This window comes from Neomonachus schauinslandi, chromosome 8, assembly GCF_002201575.2.
Source record: "Neomonachus schauinslandi chromosome 8, ASM220157v2, whole genome shotgun sequence".
In the NCBI taxonomy this organism is placed as follows: Eukaryota; Metazoa; Chordata; class Mammalia; order Carnivora; family Phocidae; genus Neomonachus; species Neomonachus schauinslandi.
In genome coordinates this window covers 110,930,343-110,944,531 of record NC_058410.1, presented here as the reverse complement: position 1 = coordinate 110,944,531, position 14,189 = coordinate 110,930,343, and the positions used below count along the sequence as shown (strand labels likewise).

General features: G+C 38.7%; 1 protein-coding gene across 1 annotated transcript in view; it reads left to right on the top strand.

The window, feature by feature from the left end:
* The window catches only part of DNAH8 (dynein axonemal heavy chain 8), a 385,593-nt gene that overhangs the window by 245,121 nt on the left and 126,283 nt on the right, over positions 1-14,189 (top strand). The window contains exons 63-68 of the mRNA XM_021684619.2: positions 4,395-4,559; positions 5,682-5,908; positions 7,689-7,807; positions 10,283-10,386; positions 11,400-11,576; positions 13,352-13,519. Coding sequence (XP_021540294.2) covers positions 4,395-4,559; positions 5,682-5,908; positions 7,689-7,807; positions 10,283-10,386; positions 11,400-11,576; positions 13,352-13,519 — 960 coding nt within the window. The remainder of the gene's footprint in view (positions 1-4,394; positions 4,560-5,681; positions 5,909-7,688; positions 7,808-10,282; positions 10,387-11,399; positions 11,577-13,351; positions 13,520-14,189) is intronic.

Sequence of the window (14,189 nt, the reverse complement as noted above, 5' to 3'; positions counted from 1 at the left end):
AAAGAGATCCCATGCAAATAGAAATGAAAAGAAAGCTGGTATAGCTGTATTCAGCTCAGACAGAATACACTTTAAAACAAAGACAGTAACAAAAGACAAAGAAGGCACTATATAATGATAAAGAGTCAATCCAGAAAGGAGATATAACATCTACAAATGTATACGAACCAAACATAGGAGCACTAAAATATATAAAACAAATATTAACAGATCTAGAAGGAGAAATTAACGGCAATGAAATAATAGTAGGGGACTTTAACTAAACCCCACTTACATCAATGGATAGATCATCAAGATAGAAAATCATTAAGGAAACATCAGCCTTAAACAATATGCTAGACTATGTGGATTTATTAGATATACATATAGGACATTCCATCCCCAAACAGCAGAACACACACTCTTCTCAAGTACACATGGAACATTCTCAAGGGTAGATCATATGTTAGGCCACAAAACAAGTCTTTTTTTTTTTTTTTGACAGAGAGAGACACAGCGAGAGAGGGAACACAAGCAGGGGGAATGGGAGAGGGAGAAGCAGGCTTCCCGCGGAGCAGGGAGCCCAATGCGGGGCTCGATCCCAGGACCCTGGGATCATGACCTGAGCCGAAGGCAGATGCTTAACGACTGAGCCACCTAGGCGCCCTGACCACAAAACAAGTCTTAATGAATTCCAGAAGATTGAAGTCATATTAAGCATCTTTTTAGACCACAATTGTATGACACTAAGAATCAATTATAAGAAGAAAACTGCAAAGACTACAAATAAGTGGAGATTAAACAACATGTTACTGAATAATTACTGGATCATAGAAGAAATCAAAGGAGAAATAAAAAAATACCTAGAATAAATGAAAACATATATGACATACCAAAACATACAGTGCAGCAAAAGTGGTTTTTAGAAGGAAGTTCATAGCAATATAGGCCTACCTCAAGAAACAAGAGAAATCTCAAATAGAGAATTTAACTTTACACCTGCAGGAACTAGAAAATGAAACAAAAAGCCCGAAGTTAGTAGAAATAAGGGAATAATAAAGATCAGAGTGGAAATAGAGATTAAAAAGACAATAGAAAAAAAAAATCAATGAAACTAAGAACTGGTTCTTTGAAATGGTAGACAAAATGGACAAACCCTTAGCTAGACTAAACAGGAAATAAAGAGGGAGGACTCAAATAAAATCAGAAATGAAAGAGGTGAAGTTACAATTGATATCAAAGAAATACAAGGGATCATAAGAGACTGCTACAAACAATTATATGTCAACAAATTGGGTAACCTAGAAGAAATGGATACATTTCTAGAAACTTATAATCTTCCCAGACCAAATCATGAAGAAATAGGAAATCTGAATAGACTAATTACTAATAAGATGTTGAATCAGTAATCAAAAACCTGCCAACAAAATTCCAGGCCCAGAGGCTTTACAGGAAAATTCTACCAAACACTGAAAGAAGAGTTAGTACCTATTTTTCTCAAACTCTTCTAAAAAATTGAAGAGGAGGGAACACTTCCAAACTCATTCTACAAGGACAGACTTATCCTGATACCAAAACAAGACAAAGATACCACAAGAAAAGAGAATTACAGGCCAATACCCCTGATAAACACGGATGCAAAAATGCTCAATAAAATAGCAAACTGAATTCAACAATACAGTAAAAGGATCATACACCATGATCAAGTGGGATTTACTGAAGGGTTGTGAGGATAGTTCAACATCCATAATCAACATAATACATCACATTAACAAAATGAAAGATGAAAATCATATGATCATCAAAACAGATGCATTAAAAAAAGCACTTGACAAAATTCAACATCCATTTATGATTAAAAACTCTCAACAATGTGGAATGGACAGAGGGAATGTACTTCAAAATAATAAAGACCATATATGACAAACCCACAGCTAATATCACACTTAACAGGAAGTTTTTTCTTAGGGAAGACAAAGAAATAAAAGTCATCCTAATTGGAAAGGAAGACTGTCAGAATTTACACATGACATGCTGTTATATAATAGAAAATCCTGAAGATTCCACCAAAACACTATTAGAACTAATACACAAATTCAGTAAAGTTTCAGGAATACATGAATAATATACAGAAATTGGTTGCATTTTTATACACTATTCGAAAGAGCTATTTGAAAGAGATATTAAGAAAACAATGCCATTTACAACTGCATCTCAATAAGAATAAAATACCTAAGAATAAATTTAATCAAGGAGGTGAAAGACCTGTACACTGAAAACTATAAAACATTGTTGAAAGAAATGAAGAAGACACAAATACATGGAAAAATATTTTGTGCTCTTGGATTGGAAGAATTAATATTGTTAAAATGTTCATACTACCCAAAGCCATCTACAAATTCAATGCAAAAGCTATCAAAATTCCAATGGCATTTTTCACAGATACAGAACAAAGAATTCTAAAATTTATATGGAACCATGAAAGACCCTGAATAGCCAAGCAGTCTTGAGAAAAAAGAACAAAGATGGAAATATCACGATTTCTGATTTTTAAACTATAATGCAATGCTATAGTAATCAAAACAATGTGGTATTGGCATAAAAATAGACACATAGATCAACAAAACAGAATAGAGAGCTCAGAAACATGCCCATGCATATACGGTCAATTAATTTATGACAAAGGAGCCATGAATATACAATGGGGAAAGGACAATCTCTTCAATAAATGGTGTTGGGAAAACTAGACAGCCGCATGCAGAAAGAGGAAACTGTACCACTACTTCACACCATGCACAAAAATTAACTCAAAATGTATTAAAGACTTGAAGGTAACACCTGAAACCATGAAACTCCTAGAAGAAAACATAAGTGGTAAGCTCCCTGACATTGGTCTTAGCAATGTTTTTATGGATTTGACTCCAAAAGCAAGGGAAACTAATGGAAAAAGAAACAAATGGGACTATATCAAAATAAAATGCTTCTGCACAGTGAAGGAAACCATCAACAAAATTAAAAGGCAACCTACTGAATGGCAGAAGGTATTTGCAAATTGAATATCTGATAAGGAGTTAATATTCAAAATATATAAAGAACTCCTACAACTCAATACCAAAAAAAAAAACCCTGAAATAATCCTCCAGGCAGAGGATCTGAATATACATTTTTCCAAAGAAGATATACAGAACAAGCACATTAAAAGATGCTCAACATCATTAATTGTCAGAGAAATGCAAATCAAAACCACTACAAGATAGCACCTCACACCTGTCAGAATGGCTGTTATCAAAAAGATAAGAAAGAACAAGTTTCGGTAAGGATGTGGAGAAAACGGAACCCTCATGCACTGTTGGTGGGAATGCAAACTGATGCGGTAACTTGAAAAACAGTATGGAGGATCCTCAAAAAATTAAAAATAGAACTACCATGTGATCCAGCAATTCCACTACTGGGTATCTATCTGAAGAAAATTAAAACACTAATTCAAATGGATATATGCACCCTTTGCTCATTGTAGCAATATGTACAATAGCCAAGGTATGGAAGCAACCCAGACATCTATCAGTGGATAATGGATAAAGAAGATATGGCATGTATGTACACACACACACACACACACAATGGAATACTACTTAGCACCCCCCCAAAAAATACAATCTTGCCATTCATGAGCACATGGGTAGACCTTGAGAGTAGTAAGCTAAGTGAAATAAGTTAGAGAAAGGCAAATACTTCACGCTTTTGTTTATATGAGATATCTAAAAAACAAAACAAAATCCAGACTCCTGGATAGAGAACAGATTGGTGGTTGACAGATGGAGGGGGACGTGCTGGAGTAGGAGTGGGTGAGATGAGCAAAGGGGATCAAGAAGTACAAACTTCCAGTTATAAAATAAAGAAGTCATGGAGATGTAATATATAGCATGGGGACTGTAGTCAATAATATTGTGTAACTTTATAGGGTGACAGATGGTAACTAGACTTAATATGGTAATCATTGCCCAGTATATACAAATGTTGAATCACTGGAAACTAATATAATATTGTATATCAATTATACCTGAAAAAAATACACAAACATAGTAAAAAATGACCTCAGACCCAGAATTGAGGCTGTCTATGAATCAGAGAACACAGGGCATCACTGGACATTCTAAAGAGATTATTGGAATGCTAGAGAGATACTTTTTTGGTGATAGCTGTTGGAGCAGAGGGAAACAAAATTTCCTCCTGATTAAACTGCTCAATAAAAAGTTGTATTCTTGGTAATCTCTGGCAAATGAGGGATTTTGACTGTGGAGGTGCAGAAAGAAAATATGAAAAAAGATGACATGTCGGGGGGAGAAAGGACAAGGTTTTGGCAGTGAATTAGTGTGGGGAACTTGTAAAGTACAAGTCTTGTCTGTTTCTCAAAGATCTCCAATCTGTTTGCACGAGATGAGATGGATGAAATCACCCAAGGTCTGATATCGGTGATGAAAAAGGAGCTGCCTCGCCACCCTCCTACCTTTGATAATCTGTATGAGTACTTCATTTCAAGATCAAGGAAGAACTTGCATGTTGTTCTCTGCTTCTCTCCAGTGAGTTGTTGCTTTGTATTTATGTGGGAAGAGTTACTTATTGAAACGTACTTAATAGTTTACCTTCTCTGATGAGATGATTTGCTCAGAAATTAACATTTGTCACACTGAATTGAAATTAACACTTTACTACCACCAATCTCCCCTGGAGGCAGGCAATCTCATACCAAAGTGTAATCATTTAAAATGTCCATTTTATTAGAAATTATTGCATAGCCTACAACTTCCATTAATTGCCTAGAGATATAGATTACTCGAATTGTAAGGGATTTGGTGATGTAATCTTGTCCAGCTCTTCCTCCAATATCAACATACCGTCTAGAATGTCCCTGATGTAGGTCTGAATATCCCTAGCTCACTGTATTATCCAGTATAGTAGCTATTAGACATGTATGGCCATTTAAATTTTGATTAGTTAAAATGAAGTAAAAATAAAAATTCACTTCCTCAGTCCCATTAGCTCCATTTCAAGTGCTCAGTAGCTATGAGTGGCTTGTGGCCACCATACTGGATGGCACAGATATAGAACTCACGGTTGTTCGACCGTGAGACCACTCCGCAGGTCTCACTAACTTACAAGCCAACCTACTTAATTTTTAGACCATCTAATACCCAGAGACGTCTTCTATGGAATGAATTGAATTTTGTCTCTCTTTTTTTTTCCCCTGTGATTCTGTTTCGGCTTGTAAAATGAATCCTATCCCTCCCTGCCCTCCATACCACTCCTCAGATATTTAGAGAAAGTTTTTGCAGATTCCCAAAGTTGTTTCCTTTGTAGACCAAACACCTCCCACCCCTTCTGCTACTCTCACTTGTCCTCGTGTCCAGGCTTTTCACCATCCTGGTCATCTCTCTCTAGAAGAGTTCTAGTGTGTCCCTTTCCCCTTTAAGGTAGCTTTTAGAATCCAACCCAATGATTTAAATGTAGTCTTAGGGCCGGGAAGAGTGTGGAAATACTACCCCCTTCATCTAAACATTTCACTGATACATTAATGCAGCCCAAGATTTTTTTTTTTTTAATTGTGATGTCACACCATTGGCTCAGAATGCCTAAACCTCTCTCGAGCCGATTTATTATAACCCTTGTGTGTGTCTGACACCTTCCAACTTCGCTGTCAACAGGTTGGTGAGAAGTTCCGAGCCCGTTCTTTGAAGTTTCCTGGCTTGATATCAGGTTGCACCATGGACTGGTTTAGTCGCTGGCCAAAGGAGGCCTTGATTGCGGTGGCCTCCTATTTTCTTTCAGGCTATAGTATTGTCTGCTCCAGTGACACTAAACGACAAGTCGTAGAAACAATGGGCCTCTTCCATGACATGGTTTCCGAGAGCTGTGAAAATTACTTCCAACGGTGAGTGGCTTTCCCTAAGGCTGTGGCTGCAACCCCAGGGTTCACTCCGGAGAGGAATTCCATGCAGCAATCAGATCCATTGGGTACAGAGTCCCAGCTGCACTTAGACTTTTTTCTGGCCTTGATTTACTAGTGATGATGTATTGAAATAATGATAAATCAATGAGACTTTAAAATGAACTAGTGTCTGTACTTAAGTACCTCTTTCCCTCCAGGCCTCAAAGGAACAGATGCTTAATGAATCACTTTATTTCATTTGCTTAATTTCTTTTTTTTGGAAAATGACTAATTCATGATAAACTGTTTAAAATTGGTTTCTTATTCAAATGCATTGTTTATTTTGATTAAGGAAGTACACTGTTTTAAAGTTTCACTCTTGCCTTATGTTAAGGGACATTTAGGTTTTGTATTTGCAGCTCTTAGTCTTAGCAATGTTTTCACGGCAAATAATTTTAATTGACTGTAGGCGAGTCCAGTGGCTAAAAGTAGCAATGGTGTTCACATGTGAAAACTGTTGTCAACAGTTCAAAAATACAACTTCTCCCCCTCCCAAATCATGATAGTCACTGTGTACATTTGACAGATGGGAATAAAGGTGGACCAACATAATCTTTGGACTTCTGGGGGCACTGAACCTGCCAGAAAGAGTTTTTCCACCTAGAGAGTCTGAGTAACACTTTCATGGATTTTTCAGGGGGTTCCTATCTCACAAAAGTATGTTTACCCTGGACCCTTTTCTATACTGAAAACTATGCCCAGGAACCCCCTCCTCTTAAATAGTTCTAGATAGCCTTCCAGGTCCTCTTGGTGGATCCATGTGTATTTTTATGGTTAGCAAGATTTTCCTTCCATTTAACTTGAACTCCTTCTGTCACTGTCATCCATGGGAAGTTTTACCTTCTTACAACTACGAAAACCTGTGTCTTTATTTTTGAAAAATTTGGTGTATTTTCCAAAATTTTCATATCCTTTTAGGTTGGAGAAGTTTAAAAATCTGAATGTGATATTTATCAAATGATTAAGTGCTAGTCATGTAAATGCCCGAGTCCTTAAAATTTTTCTTTAATGTTAAAAATCTTCACAACTCCATAAATGAAAAATTAATTAAAAGGTAAAATGATTTTATAGTATGTGAGGAGCTCTTCTTTGACTCGAGTTTCTCCTGCATAAAATTATTCCTTTTATTTAATTCTACTGTTAAATAGGATTACTGCACTACAACCGTAGTGAGTTGAACATGTGAATCAAGTGTGGCTGCCATGATTTCAAGGAGATCTGGTGAATTGTGGGGAGAGACTGGCTTTCACTTTTGTAAGCTCACCCAGCTGGGTTCTAGCAGTGAAGAGGTGTGTAGCAAATACCAGTTGAATGAAAACAGATCACAGCACAAATTCATTTTGACCACATATCCCTAATATTTGTATAGAACCTTAAAGTTTACAAGGTGTATTTACATATGCTGTATATATCATTCCCCCCCCCAACAAAATGCTGGCAGGTGTAGGGCAATGATTTTTTTCTTAGTTTTCCAGATGAGGAAACAGAAGCCCGGAGTGGGATAGGGGTTGAGTCAAAGACACCTCAAAAGGTCAAAACACCAGATATTTAGTGTTCTTTCCACCTCACCTCTAGGAAAACCATTCACAAATCCTGCCCTCTGGCTAGTGAATCACCCTTCAGAATTACACTGATTCCACAGTGGGAAGAGCATCTGTAGGATGCTTTCCAGGAATACATCAGAATGATAGAGATAAAGATCATTTTTACATTCTACTTTCAGATACCGCCGAAGAGCACACGTGACTCCCAAGTCTTATCTCTCATTTATAAATGGTTATAAAAACATTTATACTGAAAAGGTGAAACATATCAATGAACAAGCTGAACGTATGAATATTGGTAAGCAGAATGGAATCTTTTATTCATTTATTTATTTAAGATTTTATTTATGCATTTGAGAGAGAGAGAGAGATAGCGAGAGAGAGCACAAGCTGGGAGGAGAGGGAGAAGCAGACTCCCTACTTAGCAGGGAACCCCATGTGGGGCTCGATCCCGAGACCCTGAGATCATGACCTGGGCCGAAGGCAGCCACTTAACCGACTGAGTCACACATGTGCCTGGAGAATCGAATCTTTTAAGGGCTTTTTGATAGGAATCCACACTGATGGATATTGTGTTTAAAAGCAAAATACTGACTTTACTGTTAGTAATAGATTATTTTGAGGGATGCTGTTAGGGTCTTTTACCTGTTAAAAGCTTCCAGGCAGGGGTGCCTGGGTGGCTCAGTTGGTTGAGTATTTACCAGGTCATGATCTTGGGGTCCTGGGTCAAGCCCCACATTGGGCTCTATGCTCAGTGGGGAGCCTTCTTCTCCCTCTCCCTCTGCTGCTCCCCCTGCTGGTGCTCTCTCACTCACTCTCTCTTTCTCTCAAATAAATAAATAAAATCTTAAAAAAAAAAAAAGAAGCTTCCAGGTAGAAGAAAATCTAAAAAAGGAGGTGGCCTGTTTCCTCTCTGGAACTATTTTTTCCCTGGCCCTCCAATTCTGGGTCCAGGCTGTTGGGCCAGGAATCCCCATAGTCACTGAGCTGCTACGGCAGGTGGAGAAAATCCAGCTCTTGGGAACTGATGGTGATTTCAGTTTTTGGTTTCATTATAATCAATTTGCCTTCACTTGCATAAACTTTGCCATGTTAATGCTTCTCAAATTTCTAACAAAAGAAAAGGAAAAATAGACAAATCAAAACTGAAAGAGGTAGTTTACCTGAACAATGGATTTCTATGTCCAATACATGTAAGCAGAAAAAGCATAAATTGGAACAATTTTATGTCCAGAAAGCATTATGGCCCAAACAGTCCAAAAAGAAGTGCAAAAATCCCACCCCCCCAACACTTCTTCTGCAAAAAATGTGATCCCATAGCATAACTGAGCTCCAAGGTCTGTGCAGTTATAGTAATGGAAACACTGTGGAAGAAACCGTCCTCTGTTTTTCTCATGGCTCACCTTCTTGTAGCTTTCCATATGATACTCTATAATCAGTGGTGGGCTGGAGCTACTTGCAGGCTCTAGAGTTGATTGTTAATTCGTAGGAATTTTATGATCTGGTTATTAAGCACATCCTTAATTAAAAATTAAATCCTATAAACTTACAATTAAGTAAATTATATTTGAAAAAGGCAAGAACAGGGGCACCTGGGTGGCTCAGTCGGTTAAGCATCTGCCTTCAGCTCAGGTCATGATCTCGGGGTCCCGGGATGGAGCCCCGAATCAGGCTCCCTGCTCACTGTGGAGCCTGCTTCTCCCTCTCCCTCTGCCACTACCCCCTTGCTTGTGCTCTCTCCTTCTCTCTCTCCGTCAAATAAATAAATAAAACCTTAAAAAAAAAGGAAAAAGGCAAGAATACTCAACATTCATCACATCTTAGTTATTTTTACTCTATTTTACTGCTATTAATGTTCTTGAGGTTATTTCTATTCTATCAGTATGGTAGACATATAATGAATGGTGTGCTACTGGGAGTCTCTTGGTAACTTCAAATCAGCCCTGGTGAGAATACTGACACCATGGAAATTGGGAAACATACAGATGAGTGTTGCCCTTTCTCCCCCAAGAGACTCGGATGCTAAACAGTCACCGACACACCACTGTCTAGAACTCAGCTGGAATGTGAGAAAATCCTGTTAACCAGTTATTGTGCTCTGTGGTGCTGAGAGTCACACAGCCAGCAGCACAGGTGTTAGCAGCTGTTTTCATTTTCTTTCTTTTTTTTTTTTTTTTGCGAGAGAGAGAGAATGAGAGAGAGCACGAGAGGGAGGAGGGTCAGAGGGAGAAGCAGACTCCCTGCTGAGCAGGGAGCCCGATGCGGGACTCGATCCCGGGACTCCAGGATCATGACCTGAGCCGAAGGCAGTCACTTAACCAACTGAGCCACCCAGGCGCCCTGTTTTCATTTTCATAGCAAAGAGAACCACATGACTGTGACTGTATTATCTGTTCATTTGTCCCAGCTGCAGTGTGATTCAAAGGCAAAAAAAAAAAAAAAGATATTCACATCATTAAAAATGATGTTTGCAAAGCCAAGGAGAGCACTAAGTTTGTCACATAGGTTTCCTGACTCAGTTAATCTTACTCAGTATGGCATTGTGACCTTCCCTTAAATTTAGCTAGTTGGTGTTCTTCCCCCCACTGCAGAAACCCTCAGAGATATGGTCAGTATTGATGCTCCTCGTATATATGTATTTGTCCATAAATAACTATCTGGTGCTTGTTAATAATATTGGTTCAATGCCTTAGAAGTAGTAAATCCTGAGCAAATATTGGATGAAGAGATGTTCAGATACTAAGCAAACGTGTCTGTGTGTGTGTTCGTAAAGGTCTTGATAAGCTTATGGAGGCGAGCGAATCTGTGGCTAAGCTCTCTCAGGATCTTGCAGTAAAGGAGAAGGAGTTGGCAGTGGCTTCCGTAAAAGCAGATGAAGTGAGTTGGCATTTACTGTATAACTAGTGGGGAGGAATAGTATTCCCCGTTTTAAAAAGCATTGTTTAAAAATGTTATGAAAAATAAATAATATATAAACCCATAGACTATTTCTAGTAAGATACTGTTCACAATGACAATTAGGTATTTTTGTTTAACTTATATGAATAGACACCTAAATTATTATCTCCCCTTCCTGGTCTAAGACTATTCTTTCTTCTCTGGGTCTGTATCTTTTGTTCTCTCTCATCTGTCTGTGAAATGTTTGCCTCTCCCTAAGTTATATTTGGTCTTCTCTTTGAGGTTCCTGCATGCTCTGAGTCTCTAGAATGGCCCAAGTCTCATCTGAAGTTTGTGTCGAGGAGGGAAAAAACTAAGAGGAATTTTTGGTGGGGTTAAAAAAAAAATCCTCCTCCCAAGTTGATAGGGATATATGTATGCTGCTCCTTGATCTGTGAACTTGCCCATCTGTGACTGCTTTCAGCTTCCACTCACTGAGTCGGTTAAGAGTGGATACCTACATCCCAACTCGTAGCCAGTTACTGAAATGAGAGAGATAGCATAGGAGAGGGTCTTAGCATGGTCCCACTGTATGGTAGACACTCAACAAACATGACCTATTTTATTTTCATTACATGGGCATTGATATGGTTTCTGACCTTATTCCATTACACATACTTGAACTGTGTTAATTTTCTAGAAATACCATTTTCCTGAAAGCTTAAAATGTTTATGTATATATTCTGTATATATAAATATAGGATGTATTATATTTATATATTTGTAAGCTTCAGGAAAGCTTAGGACATAGAAGATTTCAAGGAACTGCTTAAAGGAGTTACTTTAATACCTTTAGGTGTATTACACCTTAGGGAATATATATGAAATATACATAGGGAATAAATTTGCTCTTATTTGTGTTTTATCTTATAGCGAATAATCTCACTGCTCAAATCTGTGAATTTTGCTCAAAAGCTACCTATTTGCCCTCATGTGTTCCCTCAATTTAACAGGTACTGGCAGAAGTCACAGTAAGTGCTCAGGCTTCAGCCAAAGTGAAAAACGAAGTGCAGGAGGTGAAAGACAAAGCCCAAAAAATTGTGGATGAAATTGACACTGAGAAAGTAAAAGCTGAGACCAAGCTGGAGGCGGCCAAACCTGCCCTTGAAGAAGCAGAGGCAGCCCTGAATGTGAGCGTGTGCTGTTACCCCTCTCAACACCAGTCCCAGCCCATTCCGTGGGTCATTCCGTGAAATTCACTGGGCAACTTCTAGAATCTGAAAACTGAATGGAATTCTAATGTGATTAATAATCTCTGAGTCTGAAGACAAATGTTTCTGTTGATTCAATATTCTAAGTTCTAATTTTTTTAAGTCTTCAGTTCTTATAACTTACTAGTTTCGTTCCATAAATCTGCCTTCCAGGAGAGCTGAGAAATAATGTGAGTGATTCACGGCCTGAACGATAGCGTAAGGGATTCAGATTACATAGAGAGCCTTCCCAGTTCCTCCAAAGCATGTCCTCCAGATTACATTATGTGCCCTTTAAAAATCTTCTCGTGGGTTCTGGGGGGCTCTTAGGATAAGGTCCGTGGTTAGGCATCCACAGCTGGAGGCAGCCTACAGTTGCCTCTGGCAATAACCACTCCTTAAATAGATGATCTGGAGTAAATTTACTCCATTTTTTGGGATCTCTGTGGGTATTATAATTGCTCATTGATCCTTGAAGGATCAATATAAGCATTAAAAGTAATGAATACAGTTTGCTGGGCACACAGAAAGTACTCAGTAAATATCATTGCTGCTGTTGAAACTGATAACTGGGCTCCTATCTATCCCTTGAGCCCTTCCGTCATTCTGTCTCTACACACAGTATGGTCCAGCCATGCAGAAACACCCATAGGCTTCTGGAAGAATCATGGTCTGTTTAAATGTGTCTCTCCCTCTGCCAGGAATGCTTTCCCTAACCTTCATTGCCTAATAAGAGTCATTCTCCAGGACCAGGCTCATCCCTTCCAGGAAGGTTTTAGCTCTTCTGGCTCTCCCTTGTGTTTCCTGTCACCCCTCTGCTTCTAACATGATAACAATTCTAGTTTAGGGTAATTGTGCTTTCTTTTTCTTCCTTGGAAGATTATGAGGACAGGGCAATTTTTCTTTATTTTCTTTCTTTCTTTCTTTCTTTCTTTCTTTCTTTCTTTCTTTCTTTCTTTCTTTCTTTTAAATGGGAGGATGTCTGTATTTGTTGAATGACTAGATTTATGATAATCATTTAATAAAATTGTAACAATGATCAGGACACATTCTCCACCCCCACTCCCTTTATGAGTCCTATAATAATATACAAGAAAGAGAAAGCACTGAACAAACGAGTCTTAGGGGATTTTATTGATCATGTTATGTTCCAATCTTTCTTGCCTTAAATATCAGCTAACATCTTATTCCAAACTCAGGTGACCGATAGAAACTTTGAAAAATATTTTTGTGAGTCATATGTTATAATAAATTCTCTTTTCTCCTTTGAATTTCTCCCTCTTCTGTAGATAGGGCAGCCCTCAAAAGAACACTGAACGTGAGGTTTCTGATATTCAGAATCTTGCTCCTCTTTTCATACCACACATAGAGTATGTGCTTTGAAGATACAAGTTATCTGAATGTTACCGATCAATGAGGCTTGTTGCCAACAGAGGCTTGGAGTGGTGGGCAATGAATGGTAGTGATATTCTATAGCAATTAGTTGAGGGCAACAGGAGAAAAAAGAGTAAAAACGAATAGAAATCCCAAGATAACAATGAAAGAACCATTATGCAAAAATCCTGGAATACAAACCCTTAAGGAGATAATGTCAGGGGATGGGGAGAAAATACATTTTAAAGTTTTCTACTTTCATTGTTTAAAAGCACTAGATTTCCATATGATTATTAATACTACTCACCAAAAAATATATCGATTCCTAATCCCAAATACAGACTATCAAACCAAATGATATCGCCACAGTCAGGAAACTTGCAAAGCCCCCGCATCTTATTATGAGAATCATGGACTGTGTCCTACTACTATTTCAAAAGAAAATTGACCTAGTCACTATGGATCCAGAAAAACCTTGCTGCAAGCCTTCCTGGGGAGAGTCATTAAAAGTAAGTAAAAAATCTTTGCAAGTCCTATAAGGTGCATCAGGTGGCCCCAGCCCAGGACCTTCAATATAGACCACACAAGCTGGCAGGCAGTAATTGATAATTGTGTACTGAAGAGTTTTTCTTAGATTGCATCTCCCAAAGTGTAAGTAGGGAAAGATTTTAAAGCCCAATGGTTTCTTTTTGTGAAAAGTGTCTAAAACCAGAGGCTGGTATTGGCACACTTTTTTTTTTTTAAAGATTTTATTTATTTATTTGAGAGAGAGAATGAGAGAGAGAGAGCATGAGAGCGGGGAGGGTCAGAGGGAGAAGCAGACTCCCTGCCGAGCAGGGAGCCCGATGCGGGACTCGATCCTGGGACTCCAGGATCATGACCTGAGCTGAAGGCAGACGCTTAACGACTGAGCCACCCAGGCGCCCCGAGATTTTATTTATTTATTTGACATTGAGAGAGAAGGAGAGAGCACAAGCACAGGGTAGTGGCAGAGGGAGAGGGAGAAGCAGGCTCCATACTGAGCAGGGAGCCCGATGTGAGGCTCGATCCCATGATCCTGGGATTGTGACCTGAGCCGAAGGCAGACACTTAACTGACTGAGCCACCCAAGCACCCCTTGGCACACTCTTGATGTCACCCCAACCCAGTCTCCAAAAGGGAGCTTGTGTGGTTAGTGGC